Source organism: Azolla caroliniana, unplaced genomic scaffold (genome assembly GCF_043228905.1).
Source record: "Azolla caroliniana isolate FFs.n. ecotype wild unplaced genomic scaffold, voAzoCaro1.0.p SCAF_5, whole genome shotgun sequence".
Classification (NCBI taxonomy): Eukaryota; Viridiplantae; Streptophyta; class Polypodiopsida; order Salviniales; family Salviniaceae; genus Azolla; species Azolla caroliniana.
In genome coordinates this window covers 11,453,366-11,476,960 of record NW_028230440.1, presented here as the reverse complement: position 1 = coordinate 11,476,960, position 23,595 = coordinate 11,453,366, and the positions used below count along the sequence as shown (strand labels likewise).

Here is a 23,595-nt window from a genome sequence, read left to right as displayed (position 1 = left end):
ATAAGACACGAACTCTCCTTCTTCTATTATGTCTCCTTCTTTCAGCATCTTCTCGAATTCTTGTATCCGGCGCTTGTGCTTCTTGTCGGGTAGTACTAGTTTACATGCGCCACTAGGTGTGACACATGTCGCTTCTCCTTGCAATCCACGTACTCTTCTTTCTTGTGAGGTCTTGTGATTGCTCAGACTATTTGTGCCCCATGCTTCAATAGTCCGCTCTAAAAATCCGAGGATTCGCCTCCGAGACTATCTCGATTCCTTTCATGATTGGCTTGCACCGTTAGGAATTGGACCGATCTTTGGTTGTCAAGACTCTTTATTCGTGCGAAGGCTGCTCCATAATCGAACACTTTGGTCTCCATCCGAGATGATGTGATATAAGGTTGCCCTAGGATGACAGGATGTGACGCCGATTCTTGTACAAAGAAGTGTTGATCCATCTCCACATCCCCGATTGTGACTTTGATATTGGGACAAGCTCCGTACAAGTCCTCCGTAGACTTTGTTGTCGCGCGAATCTTCCATCCGTGGTTTGTATTGATTGGCCATCTTCCTTTTTTGTAGAAGTCGGTTGACATCAGGTTGATCTCCGAGCCGTGGTCGATCAAGGCTACCACGGTCTCTTTCTTCTCCCCGATCTTCACCGGCGTCTCCGTTGTCGCTCGTGCCCAATGAGGTCGAGTATAGTGGCTATCCACCATATCTTCATCGACTTCATCTCTTGCCATCGTTATGGCATTCGTTTTTGCTTTTTGCGGCTTCTCTTCTTCCTCGTCCGATTGTTGTCTCTTTCTCTTTACAAGGTCCACGATCGTGTCATGGAACTCCTTCGTAATGCCAAGCAATTCACTCAAGGACAAAGTTACATGGCTATCAAGAACTCGTTCTTCGAGAATCTTCTTTAGGTCCGTCGTCTGCTCTATGTCCGACCTTAGCTTATACGTAGGTATAGTCCTTGTCCTCCGAGCGGGGTCTTCAACACCAACCTTCACGGGCCGAACTGTTTCTTCAACTCGTATGCTCGGCTCCCCTTTTCAGCTTGATTCTCGTTCCTCCATTTGTAAAGGTCGACTCGTCCCCGCATCGTCCTTCTTTTTCACGTTCCTTGTTTCATGTCTTTTAGATGGGCCTTGCTCTTCTATTCTCTTTCTCTTTTCTTCGACGAACACCTCGTAGTTGTCGCACATCACCTCTGTGAGTATGGTGTTGTCGTCCACCGGATCCGACCACCCGGTTATGCTTTGCACGCTTCGGTCTGCAAGCTCTACCTCGTTCGATGTGACTTTTCCCTTCTTCTCATATTCGAGAACGGAAGTCCAAAACTTTTCTCCCGCTCTAGCAGCTTCAGTCTTGTCTTTCCCGACTCTTATTCCGGCCGACGCAGCATAGCGCATCGCATCCACATGAGTCGCATCGGCATCCTCCATAGATTTCTTCATTCCTCCTCTTCCGAAATTCACCCGTAGGGGTCTTCTAGTCTCGCTTGAGCAGATCATGTATGTATACAATATTTTGTCGAATCGCCTCTCGAAGGCTCACACAATCCCTTCTCATGTGGTCCATGCTATCGCACCACACGCATCTAAAGGGTTCTTTTCCTTTAGGACACCGACGATTCATGTTGGCTAGCGTGACCTTCTCGAACTTCTTCACTAGCTCTTCAATGATGTCGTCATCAATCTTCTTTTCTTCCACGTTACTTTGTCTTGGCAGCTCAGCTACATTCGGCGGTCTTGCTTTCTCCATGGTAGTCGATCCCGTCAAGTCGGTGTCGTCAACCCATTGGCGACGCTTGTCGAGCCTATTGCATGCCCGCTTCACTGCGATCCAGTCCACTACGAGCCCATTTGCTTGGGTATCATCTTCGAGAAGAGTCCCCAACTCCCGTCTATCCTTTATGTCCACGGCCTTCAAGAAGTACAAAGTCTTCTCCTCTTCAAGCAACACTTGGTCCGTATTGGGGAGATGACTAAACATCTGGTCGAATTCGTCGTACACCCTCGAGACGCTCGTCTTCTTATTCTTCTTCTCTATCCACTTCATCAGGGCATGTCGAGTCATCCTCGTTGAGTCTTCAGTCACGAACTCCGCTAGTATCGTTTTCTCGAACTCGGACCATGTTGTCTTACCTTCTTGAAGCTCGATGACGCGTCTTTGGATGTTGTTGGCGACAACTCTCTTGAAGCTTACGATTTGACGTGCCTCGGACACGTCCCTCTGATTCATCTCCCTTCTATATGCATTAAGAAACTTCGTAACATTCCTTCCATCGAATTGGCCCTCGAGCTCTACGACACGATCGACAGCCTTCTCCACGCTTGCGTCGTTGTCCCGAGATCTCATCATTTGCTCGACGATTAGCATCATCCTTTCGAGCTCTCCCGCTTGGTTGCTTGAGGAAGCCATTTCCAAGTATTAATCTCGACTTGATCCTTCCTACCGCCTCTTTCACGTCCGGTTCACCACTTAATTATGTCGTGAAGATCTGTCACTACGCGCGGATCGTGAGGTGGAACCGCCGGGGTTCTGGACTGGAAGGATTCAAAGTCGGTACAAGCTTTGGCGCAAGCTTTAGCGAGAAAGAACTTAAGATAGATTGGGAAAGAGAGAAGTTGAGATTACACAACTGAGAGAGATTGATTGAACTTTAATCTTTAGATTTAAGAAACAAGTTACACGATCAATTCGATAACGAATTTCTTCTTCTTAATTTCATAACCAAAAAAACGTTTTTTTCTCCTCCCCCTTCCTTCTTTTATAGATGCTCTCATGCATATGATGCATGTGAGGGTACAAGACATGCATAAAATGCATGTTTGCCATTTGGCGCTCATGTATTACATGTGGTGCATGATAACCATGTCACTCATTTTCGCTCTCATGTATGAGAATTTACATATAAAAGTACAATGATAGAAATATAAATTTAACTAAATGGCATGGCAATTCGGCTGCGGTGGCAACATAAGACCGAGGAGAAGGTAGGTGGCAACGAGGGGATGAAGGCGATGGAGATCATCACGGAACGAGAATCGAGACGACATGGAGGTCGACAGAGTGCAAGCGGACCATCACGAGCGCTCCTCGAACGGAGGCCACCACGTATCCGAAGGAACGAGAAGCGTGCATGCAGTCGAAAGAAGGGCCAATGGAGAAGCCCACGCACTACGGGATCACGTCGAATGACCTATCGACGGGTTGAACGAGCCTACGGGAGGCAAACGTAGAGAAGGAACCAGAGCCGACAATTTGGACCGATGAGGCCAACGCGCAGCCGGAATGCGGATTACGGAAGACCAGTTCCTCACCGGCCGGAATCTCTCACCCTTCTCCAAACATGGCACGTACCAGTGGACGTGCGGTTTGCTGTGGGCGGATGTCGTGAAGATTCCGGGCCATGGTGAGAAACTGGGGAATATCGCAAGAATTGGCGTGGTGCACCCTATACACTTACCCTTGTAAAAAACGTGTGAATAATAGGAGTTAAGTTGGGACAGAGAATCCCATGTAAGTCGGGATTTATCCCACATTGTAACGCATCCCTCTCCTTCTTCTATGAAAGGAAGGGAGGGTCCCTTGTAGAGGGGTTGCACATTTTCTGTTAGAGGGTATACCGTTAGTTTAGGGTTAGGTAGTTTCTCTTAATCTTTCTTCGTTCTAGTGTTTCTTCTTGGTAGTTGCCTTTCTTCTTCTTCTTCTTCGTCGTGTGGGTGGAGAGTTCGTGTCGGTTCTGGGTTTGCTTCTGCCCGGCCTCCTGTGCAAGACCCCATTCAACGCGACAAGCCCGAGAGCTCCCCGATCAGCGGCTTGGCAGTAGACTGGCATTGTAACATACCCTACCTTGGTCTAGCTCGAAGCCGGGGTTGTATTCTTTCCCCTGTAATATACATACTTATATCTGTTTGTGCATATTGGTGTGTTTGGTGGTGTCGGGAGCACAACCCCTTTGCTTCTTGTGCATAAGAGTCGGTGTCGCGCGCATGCTCTCCCTCTCCTTTGTCTCTCTCTCTCTCTCTCTCGTGTTCGGTTGCATCCGGGTCGTGTCCGGTGTCGGTTTTCTTGGCATCCCTTCTCTCCCTCGTCCGAGACCCCCGTGGTCCCGCTCCTTCTTCACGCACGCACGTAATAACTCAACACCGTACTGTGTACGCATCCGCACACGCGCGTCCTGACCACGCCGTGTACGCATTTGCGTGCTCGTCCACACACACACGTTCGTCCGAGCGTCCCACGAGGCCATGCATGCATACGCCTGAAACTTGCACGCGCATACGTCCGAAAATATCCACACGGCTTTGCACATGCGTGTACGCTCGAAGCGTCCACACGCCGTAAACATCCACATGGTCGTGCACACACACGTATGCCCGAAGCGTCCACATGGGCAAATGTCCAAAGCCGAAAGCGTCCACACGGCCGTGCACACGTGCGTATGCCCAAAGCGTTCACAAGGCGCAAACATCCACACGATCGTGCACACGCGCATCCTGATCGTGCCGTGTACGCATCCGCACACGCATGTCTCGACCGTGCCGGGTACGCATCTGCACGCTCGTCCACACACACGTGTTCCGTCCGAGCTTCCCACAAGGCCGTGCACGTGTACACGCGTATGTCTGAAAACGTCCACACGATCGTCCACATGCCGAAAACATCCACACGGCCGTGCACACATGTGTACGCCCGAAGCGTCCACACGACGAAAACATGCAAACACGCGTACGCCCAAAACATCCATGACGCAAATGTCTACACGGTCGTGCACACGCACATACATCCGAAACGTTCACACCACACAATGCCCAAGTCACCTTGAACATTTTGTGCTCCACACATTGATATAATGAATATGTTTTGGTTTCCATTATATATCTTGGGTTCCAATGTTGTCCTATCTATGTGGGATACCTCACAGTTTTGTCTTTTCTTTTTTTTTCTTCAAACTTTACACTCACATAACTTGATACTTGTTTATCCATTTTAGGCGTAGTAAAATACGTTATGAAGCTCTTGAAGACATCTATCTTTCCATATGAATACATTAAGGTAATCTTAAATAGTTCTTTTACTAGTTTTCATATCGTGTGTGAAAAACCACACGACATTCACCCCCACCAAACCTGCACATCCACCGGTATGTGTCAATTGTGGTGAGGTTCCTCTTTTAATTACTCTTTTTCAACCTCGATGTTCGAGGCTATATCATCCAGAGCTTCGATCTCAAGATTTGGGGCCTCTCTTCTCTTAAAGATCTTGATTCTTTTTCTTGCAATTGGCAAAGCAAGTCGAGTTCCATCTAACTCCGCTAAAAAATAGGTTGCATTGCTTTCTATTTTCTTGACCATATACGAGCCAAACCATCGTTTTGCGAACTTTCGAGCTGTGCTATATTGATTATTGAGACTACTATCATAGACAAGAACCCAATCTCCGTCTTCAATTTTTCTTTGTCGAAGACTATGCTTTCTATCAAAATTCTCCTTGTTCTTCAATCGAGCTTGGTGCAACCATTCTATTGCCAATTCGACATCCTCGGGCCTCCATTCTAGTTGTTGAATCGTCGTGGCTAGCAAGTCTTCCTGACTCATTTCCTCTTGCCATGGCAAAGATGTCCACAAAGCAACACTATGCTCAATAGGCATTATTGGTTTTTTCCCTAATATGAGTTCGGCCGGCATATATCCTGTAGTCGTGCTATGTGTAGTTCAATCAGCCCACAATGCATAAGGTAGTAATCGTGGCCAATTCTCCATCTTTCCGTCGCAAGCCTTTGCTAGAGCTTTTACAATCGGACTATGTCCTCGTTCCACCTTCCCATTTGCATCCGGGTTGTATGCCATGGTGAGCGATAGTTTGACGCATCTAATTCTTTAGCTTCATTTGCATCTAATTCTCCCCTATCATCTACTATTTTGCCATCACATCCGTATTGACAAATAACATCTTCAAGGAGAAACTTACAAACCGCCGAAGTTGTTTTATTCCTTGGCGCCCGTCCTTCTACTTGCTCGGTGAGATCTTGTCTTGCTAGCACGAGATACTTCATTTGCCCCAATCCCATCGGCATAACCACTATGTCTACCAACCACTTATAGTGCATTGATAATGGATATGTCAGATGAAGTTTATCCCTATGTTGAATATTCGAGTATAATTGGCATTGATCACATGTTTCAACATAGCTTGCTACATCTTTGTAAACACCCAGTCACCAATACTTCTCCTTGAGCTTTGCAAATGTTGCCCATATACCTCGATGACCTGCCCACACACTATCATGAAATTCAGCAATTAGTGTTTGTTGATCTTGTTTCTTGCACACCACTTGAAGTGGAGTTCCATTCTTCTTCTTTGGAAACTTCTATAGATGTCCTTCTTTGAGGAAGAACTTGTAGGACTTCTTTCTAATTCGGTAGAAGTTCACCCTCATAATCTTCTACTTTAAACATGGCAAGCACTCGAGCACAAGAAACCATAAAGAAGTTTAGGCCAACATCTCCTTCATCGGAGTGCAAATTTTCTTCACCCTCATACCTTGCCCTTGATAACATATCGGCCACCACATTATGCTTCCTATTTATATGTCAAATCTCGGGGTTGAGGGACTTGATATAGGCAATCCATCGCAGCATAGCAATATCTGGTGTAGCACAACCGGATATCATTCCGAGAATAGGTAGACAATCGGTTTCGATTATGACCTTTGTTCTGATAAGGTAGTCACGATCGGTTTTAACCGCGGATACTATTCCCCATAGCTCTCTCTTTACTTGGGCATACTTCCTTTGTCTTTCGATGAACACCTTTGCACCGAATCGGATTGCATACCGATTCTTTTCTTTGTCTTCTTGGTTTATCACCCATCCAATTCCGGTTGGGCTCGTATCCACCGTCATATATATCGGGGTACCTTTTGTGTAGTCGGCTTTTCGCTGTGCCAGAGCTTCCAATAATAGTTTCTTTAGCTTTTGAACTGCGTAGGTATGCTCATCTTCCCATTCGAACTTCTTCCTTTTCTTTAGTAATCCATACAATGGTTTAGTGACATGAGAATAATGTGGAATCCATATGTGATAGAATGCACATGCTCCCAAGAATCTTCGCACCTCTGTTTGAGACACACATTCTTCTTTCATCTCTTGAATAGCCTTCACCTTGGATGGAGATGGCTTCCGGCCATCAGACCCACATAAGTGTCCTACTACCAATATTTATGGTTGACCGAATGAAGACATCTCTCCCGAAAACGTGAGATTTGCATCCTCAACCTTTTGCAACACCTTCTCGCTATCCTTTATATGATCAATGACGAATCTTCGGCAACCATCTTCATCTTTTTCTTCCACCAAGCATCCTTTGATTGGAATGTCATCTAAGAAGGGCATTGTGATATCAGCGATACAATCCCTCAACACTTTGTTCATGGCATTCACCATGTGGGCTATGGAATTTGTTGCACCTTGGGGTAAGGTGCACATCCTTACCAACCCAATCGGTGTCCTCATTGTCGTTATTTCTCTACTATCGACAACCAATTCAAATTGATCATAGCCCGAGTAGAGATCACCAATGGAGTAGATCGATCTTCCCACGAAGGCTTCGGCAGATTCATCCACACTTGGACCAATTCCGGCATTTCGGATCGTCACCTTGTTGACAGGTTGGAGATCTTGAATAAAGCGTAAGGACCCATTCTTCTTCAGCACCGTAAACCAAATATTGGCGTAGGGAGAATTGAATGGCTCAAGTATTCCCATCCTAACCTTTTCCTTTAGAAGCTCAATCAACTTCGGAATGTGAGCTCTTGGAACCGATATCGGCTTGAGGTTCCAAGGTACATGCGGCACCGTAAAAATAACCATCGGCTCTATCATCTTCGGGTCGGCACATCCGATTTCTTGTAGAGAGAAGGCAAAGGCTTTCCATGTCTCTGAAGCATTCCGTGGAACATTCTCTCCTCTTCAGGGAGAAGGAAATCTTCCCTTCCAACTTGTAGCTTTCCTTTCATCTCTTTGGTGAAGACATGACCTATTGCCTTTGGATCCCTTAAGCTTGGATCATTAGCAACTTCCTTCATCTTCTATCAGCTATCTTCCGGTAGCGAAACCGCAACTAGCTTGATCTTCTTATCCACCGTTTTATATTTTGTGTTGACTTCAGCTTCCTCCATCAAGAGGCCTTGATGATATTCATCGATGATAGCGTACATGTTGACGGAGTTAACCGAAATCACATGTTGATCGTGAGGGTAGCTCAAGTCCACGACTTCCTCGATTTCACCAATGGTGTTGTTAAATGAGGCTTCCTCTAGAATATGAGACACGAATTCTTCTTCTTCAATTATGCTTTCTTCTTTCAGCATCTTCTCGAAGTCTTGTATCTGATGCTTGTCCTTCTTGTTGAGTAGTGTTAGTTTACATGCACCACTAGGTGTCACACATGTTGCTTCTCCTTGCGATCCACTTATTTTGCTTCCTTGTGGGGACTTATGATTGCTCGGACTATTTGTGCCCCACGCTTCAATAGTCCACTCTAAAAATCTGAGGATTCGCCTCCAAGGCTATCTCGGTTCCTTTCGTGATTAGCCCGCACCGTAAGGAATTGAACAAATCTTTGATTGTCAAGGCTCTTGACTCGCACGAAGTCCGCTCCATTATCGAACACCTTAGTCTCCATCCGGGATGATGTGATATATGGTTGTCCTAGGATGATGGGATGTGAAGCCGAGTCTTGCACAAAGAAGTGTTGATCCATCTCCACAGCTCTGATCATGACTTTAACATTGGGGCAAGCTCTGTACAGGTCTTCCGTGGCCTTCGTTGCTGCTCGTATCTTCTATCTGTGGTTTGTGTTGATTGGCCATCTTCCTTTCTTGTAGAATTCTGTCAACATGAGGTTGATCTCCGAACCATGGTCAATCAAGGCTACCATGGTCTCTTTCTTCTCTTTGATCTTCACCGGCGTCTCCATTGTCGCTCTTGCCCAATGAGGCCGAGAGTAATGGCTGTCCTCCATCACTTCTTCTTCCTCCTCCTCTTCCGATCTTGCCATGGTTATGGCACTTGTTTTCACCTCCTCTTCATCCGATTGTTGCCGCTTCCGCTTAATCAAGTCCACGATAGTATCGTGGAACTCCTTCTTAGTGATCCCAAGTAGCTCTCTCAAAGTAAGGTCGACATGACTGTCTAAAACCTTCTCCTCAAGGACCTTCCGCAAGTTGGTTGTTTGTTCTATGTCCGACCTTAGCTTGTAAGTCGGCGCCGCTCATTCTTTTCCTTTCTTCACAAATTCATCGACATCCATCCGAGAAGGTCGGCTCGATCCACCGGGCTTCATGCTTGTTTCTCCGATCTCTTTTCCTGGCGTAGGTTGGGCTTGTCCTTCTTTCCCTGCATTCCTCGTATTGTGACGCTTTGATGTGCCATCTTCTTCACCGGTTCTTTTCCTCTTCTCTTCAACAAGAGCTTCATAGTTGTCACACACAACCTCCGCAAAGCTTGTGTTATCGTTGACTAGATCCTACCATCCGGTAACTCGTCGCACATTCCGATCAGCATGTTTTAGATCCTCCAAATCTATTTTTCCTTTCTTTTCGCACTCGAATACCGTTGGCCAAAACCCAGCTCCCGGCTTGATCATCTTTAGATTCTCTCTTCCAACTCGTATTCCCGCCGATGCGGCATAGTGCATCGCTTCTACATGCCTTACAACTTCCTCTTCCACGATCTTTTTCAACCCTCCTCTTCCGAAGTTCACTCGTAGTGGCTTCCGGGTCTCGCTCGAATGAATCATGTTGTCGTCCAAATAGACGACGTTCTTGCGAATCGCGTCTTGCAAGTCAATGCACTCCCTTCGCGATGCTCGAAGCTGTCACACCACAGACATCTATACGCTTCTTTTCCCTTGGACCCACGTTGACCTAAGTTGGCCAACGTTACCGCTTCAAACTTCTTGGAGAGCTCTTCGATTATGGATTCTTCCATCGCTTTCTTGTCAAAATTGTTGATCGGCTTGCAAGGCTCGATCGTCATAGGCGTCTTCCTCCTCCATGATTGTGGATTCTCCATATCAGTTTCCTCTTGCCATTGTCGACGCTTATTAAGACGGCTACAAGTCTTCTTCATTGTCGCCCAGTCCACTACCAAACCATTTGGTTGTGTTTTGTCCTCCAAAAAGTTGCCCAATTCTCGTCGATCTTTTGCGTCCACTGCCTTTAGGAATAGTAGGACTTTATCTCCATCGAGAACTCATTGATAAACACTCGAAAGTCGGTTGTACTTCTGGTCGAATTCGACATATACTCCAGACACATACATATTCTTCCCTTTCTTCTCGATCCAAGAAATTAGCGTATGTCGAGTCATCCGTGATGCATCTTCAAACATGTATTCAACGTGAAGCGCCTTTTTGAACTCGCCCAAGTTGCATGCTCATTTTGGATCTCCATGACGCACTCGCGGATCCCTGGTTCCACCACACGTTTGAAGCTAGAAATTTGTTTCAGATCATTGACATCCCTTTGTTGCATCTCGTTCCGATAGGTAGCAAGAAAATCCGTGATATTCTTGCCACCAAATCATCCAGCTATCTCGATCGTACGATCAACAGTTTTGTCGATTAAAGCTTCTCGATCTCTCACCTTCAACATGTATTCCACTACAGACACCATGCCTTTCGTTAATTCCTCTCCTTGAGTTCCGCTTGTGGAAGCCATCGTTGCACTTGATATCCTCCCTACCGCCACTTTCACGTCGCGTTCACCACTTAATTATGTCGTAAAAATCCGTCCCTATGTGCGGATCGCGAGGCGGAACTGCCGGGGTTCTGGACTAGAAGGAATTAGTGCAACATGTACAACACAAGCAAAATTCACATATAAGACGAGTAGATGAGAGAAAATGTTCATTTATTGCATAAGAAAATATATTCTTTTATAATTCAAGAATCTTGTTACAACGGGTTAGAGATGAAAATGAGAGATAAAAATTTTATAGAAAGGAGCCAACAACCATGTAAGGAGTGGTCCAATATGAATATGAGAGATTATTCTTCCCCAAGGAATGGGAGAGAGAAGAAGAGAGGAAAAGAAAAAAACTAGTGGGAAAAAAATGGGACATATATCGAGCTCTTTCTTGATCCTCCTTCCCAATGTTACTTTGCATGTCCACTTTCAGTTTTAGTTGCATGGCCTTAGCTTTTAGTTGCATCCGAACATCCGTAAAATTCGGTCAAATGACTTAATCATCCATAAAGTTTAGCCCGTGCGTAATCTGTACGTGCGTCGCAACCAAACCGTAGACGCGTCCGCGTGCAAAAGTCCCAACCGCGCAGTGTACGCATTCACCCACGCGCGCATCCCGAGCAAGCCGTGTACGCATCCGCGCGTCCGTCGGAGCAAGCCGTGTAAGCATCCGCGCATCCGTCTGAGCAAACCGTGTACACATCCGTGCGTCCGTTCGAGCAACCCACGAGGTTGTGCACGCGTATGCCCGAATCGGCCACACAACCGTGCACACATGCGTACACCCACGCATCCGTGCGTTCGTCGGAGCGTCCCACGAGGCCGTGCACGCATATACCCGAAGCGTCCACACTGCCTTTTACTTTTAATTGCATGGCCATGGCTTTTAGTTGCATCCGACCATCCGTAAAATTTGGCCAAATGACCTAATCATCCATAAAGTTTAGCCCGTGCATAATCCGTACGTGCGTCACAACCAAACCATAGACGCGTCCATGTGCAAAAGCCCCGACCGCACAGTGTACGCATCCACGCACGCGCGCGTCCCGAGCAAGCTAGGGGTCATGCACGGCCGTGCACACGTGCGTACACCCACGCATCCGCACGTCCGTCGGAGCGTCCCACGAGGCCGTGCACACATATGACCGAAGCGTCCACACTGCCTTTTACTTTTAGTTGCATGGCCTTGGCTTTTAGTTGCATCCGACCATCCGTAAAATTCGTCCAAATGACCTAATCATCCATAAAGTTCAGCCCGTGCGTAATCCGTACGTGCGTCGCAACCAAACCGTCCACGCGTCCACGTGCAAAAGTCCCGACCGCACAGTGTACTCGAGTGCATGCATGGCCGTGTGGATGCTTTGGGTGTACGCGCGTGCATGCACACCCGTGTGGATGGTTTGGGTGTACGCGCGTTTGCACGGTCGTGTGGATGCTTCGGGCATACGCGTGCACGTCATCGTGGGACGCGCGGATGCGTGGGTGTATGCGCATGTGCACGGAAGTGTGGACGTTTTGGGCATACGCGTGCACGGCCTCGCGGGATGCTCGGACAGACATGAGGATGCGTACACAGCTTGCTCGGGATGCGCGCGTGCGTGGATGCGTACACTGTGCAGTCGGGACTTTTGCGTGGCTGTGTGGACGCTTCGGGCATACGCGTGCATGGCCTCGTGGGATGCTCGGACGGATGCACGAATGCGTACACGGATTGCCCGAACGGACACGCTGATGCGTACATCGCTTGCTCGGGACGCGCACGTGCGTAGACGCGTCCACACGCAAAAGTCCCGACCGCGCAATGTATGCATCCACGCACCCGCGCGTCCCGAGCAAGCTATGTAAGCATCCGCGCGTCTATCCGAGCATCCCACGAGGCCGTGCACACGTATGCCCGAAGCGTTCACACGGCAGCGCTGTCGTGCCTTTCGGCGCCGAATCGTTGCGTGAGTCAGGTGGGAACCACTGAGGTTTTGGACTAGGAGAAAGAAGAATATGAGATGAGGCTAGTAATGAATAGATTATTAGAAAGAGAGATAGAAATTTCGTGAATCCCACGAGTGTATTGTATTCGATTAATCAATATTTAGATAAGAATATGTATTTAGATTGAAAGAAAGATATAAGAAACTTGTGAATCCCACAAGTATAGATTATATTATTTTCGTGAATCCCACGATTATATTAATCGGTTGGTGTTTTCGGAAATATATCCAATTTCCAAATATTTCACACACCTATTACATTGTGCTCCCCATCCTTATGTAGTGATGGGAGAGACTAAGCATAGCTACATGCTTTTTTCTAATATGTTCATGCACACTAAATGTGCATGTGATGCTTTTCTAATCCTTGCTTTTATTTGCTAAATATAGTGCTCATGCACGCTAGATGTGCATGAGTCACTTTTTAGTTGCTTGCGTTTTTCTATAAAATATTCACGCACTCTAAAAATGCATGATTTACCTTTTAATAAAGGTAGGCGCAAATAAAGCACTTATAGTTATTAAATCTATTTGTAGAACATTAAAGATAAGGTAGCATAATGGTAAAGTTGAGGTTTGGCTATGTGGAGGTATAGGGTTTGAATCCTACCCTATGCACGTGATAAATATTTTGATATTCTTATTTTATTTATTTATATGTAATTAAATCGGTTATATTATTTTTACTTTTTCACATAGTGTACGAAATACACTACGACAGCGCGTCCGTCCGAGCATCCCACAAGGCCGTGCACGCATATGCCCGGAGCGTCCACACAGCCGTGCACACGCGCATCCGTCCGAGTGTCCCACGATGTCGTGCACGCGTATGCCCGAAGCATCCACACGACTGTGCACACACGCGTACACCCAAAGCATCCACACAGCCCATCCACACGGCCGTGCATATACGCATACGCCCGAAGCATCCACACGTCCATGCACACGCGTGTACGTTCGAAACGTGCACACCACACAGTGTAGCCCAAGTCACCTTGAACATTCTATGCTCCACACATTGATATAATGAATATGTTTTGGTTTCCCTTATATATCGTGGGTTCCAATGTTGTCCTGTCTATGTGGGATACCTCACAGTTTTGTCTTTTCTTTTTTTTTCTTCAAACTTTACACTCACATAACTTGATACTTGTTTATCCGTTTTAGGCATAATAAAATACGTTATGAAGCTCTTGAAGACATCTATCTTTACATATGAATACATTAAGCTAATCTTAAATAATTGATTTACTAGTTTTCATATCGTGTGTGAAAAACCACATGACACCGTGATGCCAAAGGAAGTGTGGGAGAATCTATGGATGATTTTCGTGGCCAACACAACCGCAAGAAAGCTTCAACTACGCCAAGAGTTGAACAACATCCAACAAAGGGATATGTTTGTCACAAGCTACACCTTGAAGATCAAGGAGCTTTGTGACTTAGTCGGCTCAATAAGCGTCAATGTGGAGGATGATGAGATGGTGCAAATATGCCTCAACGGCCTTGCACCATGGTTCGACGCAATGAGGACCGCCGTACTAGCAAGGGAGAATCCTCCCTCTTTCTTTGATCTTCAATGCATGTTGTCGGTTGAAGAAAACCATGTTCGAACGAGGAGCAATATGCTTCGGAAGGCCACATTCTCTATGTCACACATTTGAAGGGAGGAAGAGGACACAGCCGAGCAAGAGGGCGATTCGGCCAAGGACGAGGCGGATGAGGTCCAACTTACGAAAACAATTCCTAATTTTAGCAACAAGACGGAAGCCATCGAGGAACCTTCGGAAGAAGGGGGAGCTTCCATTCTGGTCTGAGCTGACAAACCTCGATCGAATGCGGAAGAAGGTGAACAAACAAAGAAGGTGAACGAACTTGTATAAAAAATGTCTTGCATGTACCCACCATAATGAAGAATTTGGTCTCGGTCGGCCCAATTGTGGAGCAAGGGATGCAAGTTCGATTCAACCAAGGTGGTTGCCTCATCGAGAAGGAAGGCTGACTAATTGCTCGTGGTCGAAGGGAAGGCCGAATGTTTATCCTCAAATCGAACGAGGTGAAATCGGCCATGTTTACAAAGGGCCTCTAACCGAACACCGACATAGAGCTATGGCATAAATGAATCGGCCATATCAATCTCAACAAACTGAAGGTGATGCACATCTCGGCCAAGTCCAAAGATGGACAAAGAAGGGCAAAATGTCGGAATATGAAGATGATCAATTCGACAACAACGAATCGACTCACTCACTCGATAGTGAGTTTGATGGGTTTGATGTGCCTCTTATGAGGTCACCCGGAGTTAAGAAAGCACTCACATTGGCAAATGAGAAACTCTGTCTCTCTACCCGAGAGAAGAATACGGTTAGCCGATTCGGCTACAACGACTATATGGCATACCATTATGTCTTTATGATGAAGGTAGCAGCAGTACGAGAACCGGAGAGCTTTGTCGAAGCCACTAAAGATCCGTGATGGGTTGAAGCGATGAACCAGGAGATGCAAGCTCTCAGCAAGAACGAGACATGGGATCGCATCCCTCACTCACCGCACAAGAAGGCAATCAACGGCAAATGGGTATACAAAGCTCGACTCATAGCAAAGGGCTACACACAAACACATGGATTCGACTATACGAGACCTTTGCCTTGGTGGCAAAGATGACAACCGTGCGGACCGTGATAGAGCTTGTTGTAGTGAAAGGGTGGCACCTCCACCAGATGGATGTCAAGAACGCCTTTCTTCAAGGCGAATTAGAAGAGGAGGTGTGCATGGTACATCCACCCGAGTTTGAATCCAACATTCATCCGAAAGCCATCTGCTGACTCAAGAAGCCTCTCTACGGCCTTAAGCAAGCATCACATGTTTAGCATTCAAAGATAACACAATATCTTCATCTAATTGGCTTCCGAATGTCAAAATCTGACAATTCTCTCTATGTAAGAAGTGATTCTGAAAGCCCGTTTGTCATCATCCTATACGTGGATGATCTGGTCATTGGAGGTGAGCATCTAGTCAACGTTAACAAGGTCAAGTCCCTCCTCTCTAGCAAATTCGAGATGGCAGACATGAAAGAGGTCCATTACTTCCTTGGCATTGAAGTAATCCAGACTCCAACCAAAGTAATGGCCTCTCAACAATAGTACATCCTCAACTTGTTATACAAGTTCGGGATGACTGAGTGCAAATCTATGGCAACCCCTCTCGATCGAAACCTCAAACTGGATACCAACTCTGGCATTACAGAGTTTGAGCCAACTCAGTATCAACAACTGATCGGGAGCCTCATCTACCTCACGATTACCCAACCCGACCTAAGCTATCCGGTCGACCTCCTTAACCAATTCATGCAAACTCCACGAGATATCCATTTGGATTGTGCTAAGCGAGTGCTACGATACGTGAGTGGAACGATGGACTATGGCATTCTCTATAAGTCGGCCATGCTAATTCAACTCGAAGGATACACAGATGCCGACTAGACTGGCTACAAAGGTGATTGACGATCAAGTGAACCTTTTGTTTCGTCTTCTCCCTTGGAAGTGGAGACATCTCCAGGAGTAGTAAGAAGCAACCAACCGTCGCTCTTTCGAGCACAGAGGCCGAATACATGGGCGTGGCAGTGGCTGCATGTGACATCGTGTGGCTCAAGAGGATATTGAAGGATCTGGGTGTTCCCATTAAAGATCCAATTCCCCTTTACTGTGACAAAATGAGCAATATTCATCTGGCTCAGAACCCGGTGTTCCACGCATGCACGAAGCATATCGAAGTGCATTATCACTTCATTCGAGAGCGCGTTCAGGCTGGAGATGTCGACCTTCAACACATCAACACAAATCTTGAGACAACCAACATCTTCACCAAAGCCCTAGGAGACGACAAGCTTCGGCAATTCATCTCAGACCTTGGATTGATGATTCTTGACCTGCCAAGCTTGAGGGGGAGTACGTCCAAATGTCCAAGCGGACACCAAACAAGAGAGAACCGGATACCGTTCGAACTGGGTTACCAACTGAAGCGGACAAGCCGACCAAAGTTGAGCTTGAGGGGGCGTGTTGAGAATCAAGCTCAACCTAGCCTAGTGTGTGAACACACCCTTGAGAGTGTATGAACACTCAAAGGTCAAAAGTCACACTAGTACTCTTGAATCACATTCTTTGACACATAACTAATGAGTTTTCACATTCCCCATGACTCATGAGCTTCAGTACTTAATGAAGAGAGAGAGGGACTATATAAAGCACTCTCCTCCTACTTTGTAATATGTCGGTTAATCTCCTTTGTAGTATAAAATCTTCTTGAGTATTTTCTATTGCCTATCTATCTTGTGTTTCTCTCCTCTCCTCTTTCTCTCTCTCTCTCTCTCTCTCTCTCTCTCTCTCACACACACACACACACACACACACACACATAACACACATCTCTAACCTATTCCACTACACAAGAATCACCATTGATTCTTTACAAACATATACAAGTTGTTCAAAGTTTTAAATATTTTTGTATTGATGTACCCGCCACAAATAAATGGAGTGGATGATTTGATTCTAGGCTTCAAGCAATTGGAAATCGTATTACCTTTTAGAGAATCAATACAACCAAAATGATACTTGTGAATGGGAAGTAAAACTATTGTTGTTCGATGCCATAGTAACTCAATTATTGCTTTATGGAGTAGAAGTATGGGGTGGCAATATCTCTCTTGATGCATGGAATGAGATTGAGAAAATTCAAAAGATGTCTTTAAGGAGGCAATTAGGAGTTAAATGCACTACCTCTTACTAGGTTATGCTCTTGGAAACGGGTGTTCAGCCCAAAGAGTATATAGGTACATTACAAAAGGTCCTGGGTAGGCATGGTTGAACCATACCATATTCTACATTGATCAATTTGGCCTAATGGCCTCCTATAATTTGAACAATGAATTCTCCTCCTAACTTGTTTAATTCCTTCTCCTCTTTGTCACTCCTTCCACAATCTCATCCAAGTCCTTTACATATTTACATTACTTATCATATTAAGACCTTTGGACCCACTCTCCTTAATTTCTTCACATTGGATTTACCCTCCCTTTTTCTCTTTGTTACAACTTGTTATGAATTTTGGAGGGGTACTTCATTTCCTTCCCTTCATGTCAAGGCTCACATATGTGATATAGGAGAAACATGATCAGAAGATCTTCCTAGATCTTGCAATATTTGACATGTACTAGACCTAAATATTATCACCCGTTCCGTTCTCAAGGAGGTATTTAAGAAACAAGCATATGCATCTCAACGTTTCTAGTGTTCCCACATATATCAAGATCCTCATAATGTTTCTAACCATGGAAGCTATTTTCATTGCCCTAGTTGGAGCACTTGATCTTTAGCTCAGATGTAGAGACTAGAACCCCTTAGACTAGGACGTTCTTTCTATCTTTATGTTTCCAAAATGTATCATTGAAAATAGAGCAATCTTCAAGAATTTATGTCTAGATATTAAGTGTATACAAGAAGATTGTACAATTTGAGGAGTGTGTTTGCATTCCATGTTGTAGAGAACAAAATTTCTTAAAATGGCATATTTTTAATCACAATTTCAAAATACTTCTATGTTTCTCAAAGATAAAATTCTACATTGTACAATTTTTCTCATTTTGACATGGGAATGTCTCAAAGAGAATCTAACTTAAAAAGATTAATGTCATGAAGTCCACATGGAATATATCCCAATTCTTATTTCTACACAAGGTGATGAAGTTGCAGATGTAATTGTTTTTACTTATTTTTTCAACATTGCATCATCTAGATTGTTCATATTTGCAAGCCTACATATGGATCTACATTCTAATTATCACACCTCTTCCCTTTGTGGCACATAAATGACAAGTTGTATAATTGCTAAAATTGCGATGGCAAGATATAAAAAAATTTAAGATAGTTTTGTAAAAAATCCTTGAAACCACCATGTCTAATAAAGAATGAAAGCCCCATAAATTTCAATTGGAAGTTCATTAATAGATGTAGCTATGACCCACTTTAATCAATATTGGAATTCAATGAGTTTACATGGTAATTCATACATTGTAAACACGTTCATAGAGTAAAATATGTAAATGTTATGGACATTTTAGTATTGGAATTCAACGACTTATAGAGTGGTTGTTGATGACTTCTGTACCACTGATGCCTTCTTTTGTGGATTTTGGGTAAGCAAACTTTGTAGCATGGGTAGATATTATGGTCTTTATTAAAAAGTATGTTGGCTCCATATGTTTTCATTAAAGGGCCCACAAAAGTTGTTGTCCCTTCCATGTTCCGAGATGGTGGATCTGATGGTTTGAATATTATTGATCAAATGTTAATTACCTTGATATTTTGACATGAGATATCAAGGTTTGTTTGTTCATGATTCTATGAAATCACAATCTCTCGTATGTAGTAAGATTGTGGTTAACATGACTTAGTTCTAAAATTGGGCATGATTTAGTTCAATTATTGACCCAAAGCCATTACTACAATCAATCTATGTAGTCAGTGGAAGTGTGGCAATTATATTTATAGTTCTTTAACTTGGCAATTATATTTTGGTAGAGTAAGCAATTTCACTATGGTGTGACAATTTGGAAGCGTCTTTGAGGAGTTGTCTCTATGGGCCCAAACCTATTCATATATTCAATATCATCATTATCACAAAAATTTGAAGACACGCAGACATTTTCCAATTACAATTACAAGCCATAGAACTTCATTATCCATGTTGATTATAGTCCTTGTTGAGAAAATGTGAACCAAAGCAATACAACGTACCTTGATGTCATATTGGCGTCTAGAAAATATGATGCAACAAAACTTCCATTCAATAGCAAGTAATCATTAACAAAATTAGAATTCAAGAACTTGGTGCCGAGGTGGAGATTTCATGTCATCATCATACTTCTAGATTGGGGCTTACAAAAGATTTTAACTGGATGTTACCAAAACCATATCATTTAGCTTGCCATTAGAAAATCCTTGTGAAGATTTCAAAACACTCATTTGGAGTAGTGATGTAAACATTACCATATTTTCTCCATGTAACTCCAAAAGTTCTCTAACGAAAGAATCAAATAAGGTTACAATGTTTGACGTACAATTTTCCTCATGATACATTTCATTGGCTTACAAGAAAGAGAAGAGTCAACTTATTCTCGTTACTATTGTCTTCATAGGAATAGTAGAAGCACTAGTAAGATACAATTATTTTCCTCTTGAAGGACGAAGAGTCCAAGAGAATCATAGTTATTTTTCGTGGATTAAAAGGTCAAAGAATTAATAAGGATTAATTTGGACGATAAACGGGAAACTCTTGATGTGCCAAGTAAGAAACAAAGATGCATTCATGAAGTGTTGTTATTGATAGTGAAGAAATAGTTTCCTCGTAGCATCTTACTAGCTTGTGGGTGCATTACTACAATTTTCAAGCTTGCAAATGTTGCCATGTGAACACACATTGTGACACGGAACCACAATCGTTCATGTCTACATTGAGGAGGTCCACACATTTTTTGTTATAACAATTTGTGCTCAATAAGCAAGTATCTCATCATTTAGTATCTCGCATATTCCATGCCTACAACTTTCTTGTTTCGAACATTGATTCCCACATGAACCACAATTGTTGGCATCATCCTTAAGGTTGACACAATTGCCATCATCACAACATGTCTCTGTTGGTAAGCATATACTGCATTGCACCTGGCATGTGCCAAGAATGCAACTTTCTCGTTCCGAGCATTGATGCCCACATGAACCACAATTATTGGCATCATCGTCGAGGATCACACACTTACCATTATCACAACATGTCTCAGTTGGCAAGCAAATACCGCATTGTGTCTCGCATGTGCCAAGAATGCAACTTTCTTGTTCCGAGCATTGATTCCCGCATGAACCACAATTATTGGCATCTTCGTCGAGGTTCACACAGTTGCCATCATCACAACATGTCTCAGTTGACAAGCAAATACCGCATTGTGCCTTGCACGTGCCAAGAACGCAACTTTGGCCATCCAAGCACCGATTGCCACATTGTCCACAATTGGTGACATCCTCATCAAGATTGGCACACTCATGACTTTCGATGCAACATGTCGTGGAGGGAAGGCAAACACCGCACTTATCATCATCGGGACTATCGTAGCCGCACATGCCGAGCTCACAAGTGCTCCCGGGCCCACAAGAATGTGCGCATGAGCCGCAATTGTGAGCATCCACGTTGAGGTTCACACAGTGGCCTCGACAACAGGTGTCGGGGCATAGCTTGCCACAGCCGCCACAGTTTTTTGAATCGTGCCAAGTGTTTTTGCACACACCACCGGCACAACATGCCCCTGCATCTCCAAACACCCACTTTGATTTGCATATAGTTGGATTATGGTTGCACTGGAACTCGGATAATCTTGCCATATGCGAAGGTCTTTGTCGATCATGGCCCTGTCATGATTCAAAAACCATACTACCTTTGAGACATTAAAACTTCTGGAACTTTGTGAGAAAATTTGTTTGCAGATTTTGTAATGTCGCCATAAATGACAAAGGGTTAAAGGAGAGCGTGCATAACAAAATTGGGTCTTTGATGTGGGAATTTACTAGAGATCAAAGCAAACAGAGAGAGAGGGAGAGGGAGAGAGAGTTACTAGAGAAATGAACACAAAATGCAGAGGCATAGAAGGGTCGAGTAGATGGGTAATTTATGAATGACTTAAACAGTCTGACTGACACAAACGTATAACGTATAACGAAGACAGAAGATTTACGACTCAAAGGAAAGCATACATATATCTCTTTACTGATATTTTACCATTAACAACTTTGATGAGCAAGTCCCCTCACACTGCTACGTAAAACGTTATGATTTCTGTGGCCCTTGGGCGTTTTGAAGATTGGGGTTTCCAGTAGCGCATGTCCATGTCACAAATGCTCAGTTACCTAATCACTCATTGCAGGTGCTTTAAATGAAGCATCTATAAGCATATGTTGGTAAACATGCACGAATTTAGTGAAATGGAAGGAAGTTAATGGTTCTATGGCACTCACTCACTCCATTGCCCATCAAGATTGCACTTCCCTGATGATATCACCATTTCTTCTCAGAAGTGGAGCTGCTGTGATATCCAAACTAGGGCTTGTTTCCATCTAAATTAAAATCTAGTATTTATACGATCAGAATCGTCGTCAAATAAGGTAATTATGGGGCCTCTCCATACATTTGAGAATGGGACAACAACAAGATGCTCCCGAATCAGGTTTGGTGGTTTGTCACCATACGACTGAGTTTCTACGCTCACCATTTGTTTGAAGATCAAAAGTCGACAAGCTGGGTAAATGTTGAACTGACTGCTATCTCTTTTAATAAGTACATTGGGGTCCAAAAGTTGTCCCCATTCTTACCTTCTTTTACAAGGAAGTAATAATTATCTTTTACATGGAAGTAATAATTATTAGATGGACAAGAAAAAGGATATAAGGACATGATTAGGCATTCACAGTCAGAATTGCTGCAAAAACTTAAGACATATCATAGGTTTAAGATTAACTAACGATTTAAAGTATTCTTGGTCAAGAACGATTAAGATTTTTTAGGAATGATAATGATTTTACCTGGACAATCCATGGATTAGTGATATGGAGCTGTCGAGAACGTGGATTAGGTGGGCTAGTTATAGTTGATTCTACCTCGCTATGGTTAATGAAAGATACTACATTACTGAGTATTACAATAATTAGCAAGAAAAATGGCTGAGAGCCAAGGATGATGATCATTATGTATTAGAAAAAACTATTGCCGAGAGAACTCAACTAAAATACCCATGCTGAATTCATAATGTGCACATTTGCACAATAGGAAGAGAAATAAATGAATCCCATTGATTACATTGCACACTACTAAGTAGAAAACCAATTAGAGAGAGGGAGTGTGCTCCATATAGAAGGATATACATATGCAATTTATATATGCAATAATAAAGTGGTAGTTTGTGGGTGTGTATAATGAATTATGTACATATATGCAGTAGTATAAAGATGTGGTGGTAGTAATAATAGTAGTAGTGGTGGTAGTAGTAAAACAAGTAGCTGTAATAATGTAAATTTAGTGATGGTGTGTAATATGGTGCACATTCTTAGAAGGAATGATGAAGCATGTAGCTCGTGAGCCTCACTCACAAAAACAAATGTGTAGGCTCGCAAGGTTGGTGGCGTAGTACTACTACTTTGGTAATATGTCTTGCACAGTAGAAGTAAATCTGGTAGCTTTCCCATCCTTTTGTAACTATGTTTTGATCCACATAAATATACATGGTGCAATATTGCCATCCCAATGTTCCCCAATATTATGTGTGAAAACTGAAAAAGTTTTACCCACATGTGTTTCATATTAAAGACCAAAAAGCTTACCGCCATGTGTCCTATATTCACACTCGGCACTACTTTTTCATGTTAATTTTTGCTATAAATTCACATTCGCATGCTTGCCCATTGTTTTCTCAACAATCTTTACATTTTATGATTGTTCAAGTTGCCTTCATTTTGATCCAATGTACCTTCTAATTCATGCACCTCAACTCCGTGGGATTACTCCTTTGTTCTTATAATTCCACCTCTTTCTTTCATTCATTCTTTGTCTCCCAATTGCAATGTAAAATGGGAGTGATTCTCACCCTCCCCTACTCTAAATTGATATTAGACCTTGGAGAGGACTAAATTACACAAACCACACACACATGCTCATGCTTGCCTATTCTCGCTTAATTTGAGGATGAGGATAATGTTAGAAGGGGAGTTGAATAAATTTAGGCCATGTTTTTATATTATTCCCACATGTGTATTCGTTTCTAAAATATAG

The 23,595-nt window shown here is 43.8% G+C and overlaps 1 protein-coding gene across 1 annotated transcript; it reads right to left on the bottom strand.

The window, feature by feature from the left end:
- Window positions 1-20,067: 20,067 nt before the first annotated feature.
- Window positions 20,068-22,700, bottom strand: LOC147864145 (uncharacterized). Its single transcript, XM_087319181.1, has 2 exons — window positions 22,353-22,700; window positions 20,068-21,185 (listed from the first exon to the last, which is right to left on the bottom strand). Exons 1-2 carry the CDS (start codon window positions 22,512-22,514, stop codon window positions 20,277-20,279), a joined length of 1,071 nt encoding a protein of 356 aa, XP_087175307.1. The 5' UTR covers window positions 22,515-22,700; the 3' UTR covers window positions 20,068-20,276.
- Window positions 22,701-23,595: the final 895 nt, after the last annotated feature.